Source organism: Berghia stephanieae, chromosome 13, assembly GCF_034508935.2.
Source record: "Berghia stephanieae isolate SIO BIC M18660-M18661 chromosome 13, UCSD_Bste_1.3, whole genome shotgun sequence".
Classification (NCBI taxonomy): Eukaryota; Metazoa; Mollusca; class Gastropoda; order Nudibranchia; family Aeolidiidae; genus Berghia; species Berghia stephanieae.
In genome coordinates, this window is record NC_088372.1 from 16,270,722 (window position 1) to 16,277,608 (window position 6,887).

The following is a 6,887-nucleotide window of genomic DNA, read 5'->3' on the forward strand; positions in this document are numbered from 1 at the left end:
CATATCTAAAAAAAAATTTTTTTCTCAAATCTATGTACCAAAAATGTCACATAATCTGTTGATCGTCTCCTTATATATATAATATATAGTTGGTGTGTTTTTTTTTTGTTTTTTTTTGGTCTTTCCAAAAAATTTGAGGTTATATAGAGACCGCGAAACAAAAAAAAAAGCAATTAACAAAATGTGTAGTACAAATGAAAAACAAAAAATAACCTAAAGATATAACAAAATTTAAAAACCAAGAACAAACAGCAGAAGATTTACAGAAAAAAAAATATCCCTGTCAAAAATACAATCCAAACCAAAGAAGCAGGATAGGCTATAAGAGAAGAAAAAACGACATCGTATGGGGACCGTACCCCATGCGAAATCATGGATATGATTCAATTTAGCCCCCACCCAAAATTATATTATATATTTATATTAATATATTATTTTAAAATTTTATAATTTTTAATATAATATATTTTTTTGTGTGTGTTGGTGGTGTGTGTGTGTGTGTGTGTGCGTGTGTGTATGTGTGTGTAGCAATCGAATCGAAGAATCTATACGTCGATCTTTATATATCCTTTTTTAAATCCGTATCATAATCCGAACATTTGTTTGTTTCCGAATGCCAAGAGAAGTCCGACAATGGAATAATGTAGCAGAAAGATGTAATTGATTCAAAAAGTCTGATGTCACGTCGCCCAGCAACGGCGAGCAGTGTGGTTCTAAACAAAGAAAATCGGTACTTTTTATTCTTTCATGCTGGTAGAACTTTTCATATGCCAGGGTGTTCAAAATGTATAAAAGTCAAACTGATCCAAAATTTTATAATGCTTTTTCCCTCTGGATACACTTTTATGCTCGCCGGAGAAATATTTCATAAGGGTGTCAGCCATTGTTCCGATAGTTTAGAGCCGGTTAGTAAGTTACTATGCGTTATTACGAGGGAAATGACGTCATGACTGTTGAAGGCTATTTTGACCTCAAATTTTGGTAATCTAAGCTTTCTATTGCAGCATATAACAATAGCAAAATTGCCATTCTGCTGTCACCACTGACCAATGCATATTTAATTAGAATTGGTTTTAGTAATTTGTTTTTTCTCTTTCCTGAACTCTTAAAGGTTTTGGATCGTCATTTTTTTCATGATTTCACGTTTAGGCTATGATGGAAAATTGGCTCTTGTACTTGTTTTTTTTTTTTTTTGTTTTTGCTGAAATGTGACTGGAGTCTGGTAGTGCTCATTCTAAATGAACAATTCAGGCAAAGAGATACCTGTCTATATGTATGTCCTGCTATGTGACAATTTATCTTTTTTCTATCTATTCATGAATCTGTATTATATATATCAGGGTGTCCAGGGAAATCCAACCTTGAAATTTCCTACCTAGAAGTGAAATTTCCCACCAGGTATTTTATACACACAGCATTCTATACGCTTAAAAAAGACAATCCTACTTAAAATAGGTCTTACCGCAATCCATAACACAATCCATATTTATTTTAAAGTAAGAGCAGAGGTGAAAATGGCTGGTCAAAAAAGGAGGAAATTTCTCAGTGCACAGATCATGACCCATCCATGGGTAATTTGAATTTCATAAAAATTTGCAGAGATGCAACTCAAAATGTGTCTTGCAGCAATTTCTAACGACATTCGGAGGAATTTAAAAGTTTAAAAACTGATAGCAACATATAAAAATCTTATCTACTTAAAGAATGGTACCATGTGATTATACAATGTCAAAAAGCCTCTACCGACCCCCATTTTCACTTTTTAAAAATACTCATATGATTTTGTTGGTAGGTATGATGTGGTAGTAAGTTATGGTATTTGTGGTAGAGATGATAGTGTGGTGGTGCTGTATGGTTGTAGCAGTGGTGATTGTGAATGGTGGTAGGGGATGATGATGTAGCAGTTGTTGCAAAGGTGGTGGTGGTGGGTAGGGATGATGATGTGATGGTAGTTGTAGTAGTAAATGGTGGTGGGATGATGATGATATGGTTGTTGTAGTTTGTTGTTAGGGATAGTGATGTGATGGTTGTTATAGCAGTGGCGATGTGGGGTGGTTGTAGTAGAGGTGACGTTGCTGGTAGGCACGGGATGTGGTGGTGGTATAATAGTGTGTGGGGGGTAGGGATGATGATGTAGTGGTGGTTGTATAGTGGTGCTGGGGGTATAAGATGATGATGTAGTAGTATTTGTAGTAATGGTGGGTGTGGTGGTGTTGTAAGGAAATGATTATTGTTGTTGCATTTGTAGTAGTGGTGATGGGGATGATGATGTGGTGATTGTTGCAGTAGTTAGTGTGGTGTTGGTGATTGGGATGATGATGTGGTAGTGGGTGTAGTAGTAGTGGTGATAAGGATGATGATTGTGGTGGGGCTGGGAGTAGTGGTGGTGGTTATGATGATGTGTTAATTGTTGTAGGATGGTGATGATGTTGTGGTGGTTGCATTAGTGAGTGGTGTTGGTGATCGGGATGATAGTGGTAGTGTTTGTAGCAGTAGCAGTGATGATCATGTGGCAGAGGTTGTAGTAGTAAAATAATAATATTTTGTGCCCGCAGTTGTCCTTCGCACATTTTTGATATCGCATTTTAAGCAAGAAATTTTCTTAATTTTTCTATTTTAAAGGAAATTTCACCCTCAGTCCCATTATTTCCAACAATTTCCGACCAAGTATGTAATTTCCGACCAATTTCCCAACTTTCCGACTTCCTGGCCACACCCTGTATATTATATATATAATATATATATATATATATATAATTATATATATATATATTATATATATATTATATTATATATATTATAATATATATATATATATATATATATATATAATATCACTCCAGCACGGTTTTCTCTAACCAATTAGAATGTCGCGATTTTTTTTCCTTATTACATATTGTGTAATTTTTTTTTCTTTATTATTATTCCATTCCTACATCGAACACGGATACCTCAACCTGTAGTTACACTACACCCAGCCAACGTAAAAAATATTAAAGTTAAAGGGTTTTTTTAAATTGCCTCAGTGAATTGGACTATCGATTACTTGCTGTGATATTGAGTTACTTATGTCCATGTGTACTATACTGCATGTGTGTGTATGCAGAATAATAATGCATACGCAGACACACACACCCTATCGCATAAAAGACACCTCACTGTTTGTTCGTATTCTTATCACTTCGTCATTAGTTACAAATTTCAAAAGGACACGCGCCATGATGTGCTAATGGTTGGTTACAGCGGCAAATGAATGTTGTGATACAGCAATCCCCCCCCCCCCCTCTCTCTGACACACCCACCCTTGTATTATTTTGATAAAGTAAATAATAAAGTTTCCTTTATTCATCCTCATGTGGAAATTTGTCTTAGGATTTGTTCGGAGGGAAGACTGGAATAATCCAGGGGTCAGCCGCAGCACAGAGCCACAAAATGAGCTAGAAACAGGTATCTAGTGAAGACCACATCACGGTGGATATGCGAACTACAGTGCACTCTGGATACGTCGACGTTGCCTAAGTCGATTTTTTTTCTTGGACCTCCCCCCTCTTCCTATATAACTATAACATTAGTAAAAAAAAACTATATCTTTTGGGTATCAAGCAAAGACCGCCATTGAGCCCCCCCCCCCCCCCCCCCCCCTCATCAAACGTCATTGAACAGTTTCCTATTAGAACTTTGTGCATGTCCTGAGTTCGATATATACACACACACACACACAATGTTGTCTTAATGGTCGGTTAACTTTAACATCATGTTTTCGGCCTTTGATATCACCAGTTCTGTGTGTGACTTGTTTGTTTTAAAGGCTGGGGGGATGTGGCTATAGTATACTAATACTACTAAAATCAATATTGTATCTGTTGATAAACGGTAAATTTATGCTTTTAAAAAATGAGATACCCTAAACCTTCCAAAGCACACTATCAGTGTACTTAGTTTGAGATCACCTAAAAGTCTCATCCACACACATGCTCAGGTCCCCACTGAGAGGAATACACTCAAATGTTTACGCCATTATTATATAACACAAACAATTAATACAATGCAAAACGGAGAGATGACTTACAAGACAACAAAATGATCTCCTAAAACTCTAACTATACATTTGACTGTTTCCCTTCCAAAAAAATATTTTCATGATTTTCCACCAGCTAGTGACATGATTAACACATAATATAGGGGGATAGAAGACAGTAAGTGTCCACTCTGGGAGGCCAGGAACCCCACCCAGATAGAGACAGAGAGGGAGGAGAGAGAGAGAGAGAGAGAGAGAGAGAGAGAGAGAGAGAGAGAGAGAGAGAGAGAGAGAGAGAGAGAGAGAGAGATTGAGGTCGAAGTATGATACCTAGCTTAGTTTGTTTTGTCTTTGACATGACAAATAAAATGTTTGGCTTCTGTTTTCTTAAGCGGTTCGAACGGAATAAAAACTGACTGATTGTTTTCGAGGCACGAAATAAAACTTTTTTTTCTTTTGCCGTTTGTTTTTTTAGATGTTACTAATTTTATTTATACTTTTAATTTTTATTTTTTAAAATGTCAGTCAGCACTTAAAAGAATATATTGAGCAAAATCGTACGATTGGAAATCCGACAATTGTTGGAAGATTTACAGGCCTGCTTGTTGGTTTTTGTTTTCGTTGTTGAACAACAGCAATATCAAGTCCCACAATTTAAAATTAAAAAAAAAAAAAAGCAAACTGAGCTTTGCATGCAAACCAGATCATCATACTCCCCAACAAGCAGTATTGCAATTGCTGATAAGGGAAGTAAGGCAGGAAAAAATACTTGAAGACAATGGAATGTATTGGTTACCTCCCATGAACATTGGATTTTGGTACGCTTGGATTCAAGCACGATATTTGAATTTGGTTCTCCTGAGAACATACAAGAACCCAGCAAATACTTTATTTTGTTCCAATGTACCAATTTTAAATAAACATTAAAAAAAAAATTCTAACCGGAAACTTGATTTGTACTGAACAAGTCATAAAAAAAATACAATGAAGAAAATATTAGGATATTTACTTTATTGATACACATTGCATATATTACTATTGGACAGGGGTTTTATTTCTCTTTCCTTTTATTTATAGTATAACAATAGACAAAAGTAATGGTATACCTTGCACTGACTAGAAGCACACAACTTTTGAACACAATAATAAAATGTTACATAATAAGACAACAACAAAAATCTGAATATTTTCTTGAAATTGAAAAAAAAAAACCCAAACAAAATCTGAATTTCACAATTAAATCTGCATAACCCAAAATAGATTACTTCCCACGTTGTTTCTACGATTTCTCATCTAAAAAAATGCTTTTAACTTTGTGCTTTCATAAAAAGCACATAAAGAACATATACATTTCTTACAAAATCGAATATAATTTCATCCATTTAGCTCAAAAGTTTTTGGTTTTAAAAATCAAAAAATTGAACAAAATTGGCTAGTAAAAATGTCTGTAACTCCCGATTAAATCTATAAAATGGAAAGTCTGTAGCATGTTTGTCTGGGTTAACTCCACAATGGCCCCTCAACAATTATTTCTTGTATGATCAAGGCGAATCTAAAAATTTCCCCTTCAGAGCCATAGGCCATGGAGCGGAGCTTACCCCGTTTATGCATGACGCAGACGATAGCAATTGATTGCTACACATAGGGGGCTCAGGGGGGGGGGGGGGGGGAATCACGATTCACCCGGGATCAATCTCGTTCCCTTTTGCGCTGAAGCGGTGTTCCCAAACGGAGCTTTTGGGCCACCCGTCCAATCATACAATACTGTAATTAAAACACAAACCCCGCTCAAAAAATTCCATCGTAGTTTCTGTAGCAAAAACAATGTTCTACATTAAAGAGTCTCTTTAATGAGAGAAGGGGGCCCCAAATAGCTCATTGGGAGAGCACTCGTTTTCACACTCAAAGGGACCAAGATCGACCCGCAGTTGAGATACTTTTCCCCCCCGCCCACCCAACAGTGAAGGGTAGTGGTTGGTTAGTACTTTTGCGGAAATATTTTGCAATAGCTGCACCCTTTTCCAAAAGTAGCAAGCGATTGCTATTGTCTTTTTCGGCCAAGAAACCCGGGATAAACTCCCGGCCCCATGGAGCCAAGGGCTTAAAGGGACTACTTTTAATGAGGAAGCATTCCCAAGTTAGAAAAGGCTGAAGGACGAGACATGATTTCACAATTTTTTAAAAATTCCCAAAAATATCCAGATTTTTTTTAAACATATTAAGTCATTAAATCAAAGGCAACACTCTTTGCAAAGTCTTTTAAACCCAAAAGGGGATCAGGGAAAGATGAAAAGGTTAGGGATGAATAACACTTCCCAAATGTGTTTTAAAAAAAGCAACCAGTTTACTGCGCCCCGCAGAGAATCGTGATTAGTGGAGACGCTGGCGGCACATGCTCAAGAGCACAAGCCACGATGGAGATGAAATTTGCAAATAAATTGATACACCCAAATCCATTTGGAATCATAACCTTAAGTGACAGCAGCCAAAAGGGTATCCACAAAGCCCCCACCCTACTCCCTTTCTCTGTGCAATCCCCGTGTCCCGTATTAATAAAAAAAAAAATCAAAACAAATAAAACTGAATGGGGTTTTTTGTTTTTCTTTGCAAAAATAAAACCCAAAATTTTGTAAAAAAAATTCCCGAATTTGCAAGCTAAAAAAAGCAAAATTTGATAGAATTTGCAAAATATTTTCAAATAATTTTCCTAAAAACCCTAATCATTTCATGAAAAAGAAAGGTAGATAATTTTTTGTTTTTAAGGGTTTCAGGCGCTTGCAGAAAAGTAAGGTTATCACGCCGTAAATAGAAAAAAATGGAAATAAAAAAGAAACTACTCTTGGTTAGTCATCTTTCACTGTCACGTTCT

At 36.1% G+C, this 6,887-nt stretch overlaps 1 protein-coding gene across 1 annotated transcript in view; it reads right to left on the reverse strand.

Moving 5' to 3' along the window:
• Nucleotides 1–4,955: 4,955 nt before the first annotated feature.
• Nucleotides 4,956–6,887, reverse strand: part of LOC144959218 (uncharacterized) — an 8,544-nt gene continuing 6,612 nt past the window's right edge. The window contains exon 5 of the mRNA XM_078891760.1: nt 4,956–4,977. Coding sequence (XP_078747886.1) covers nt 4,956–4,977 — 22 coding nt within the window. The remainder of the gene's footprint in view (nt 4,978–6,887) is intronic.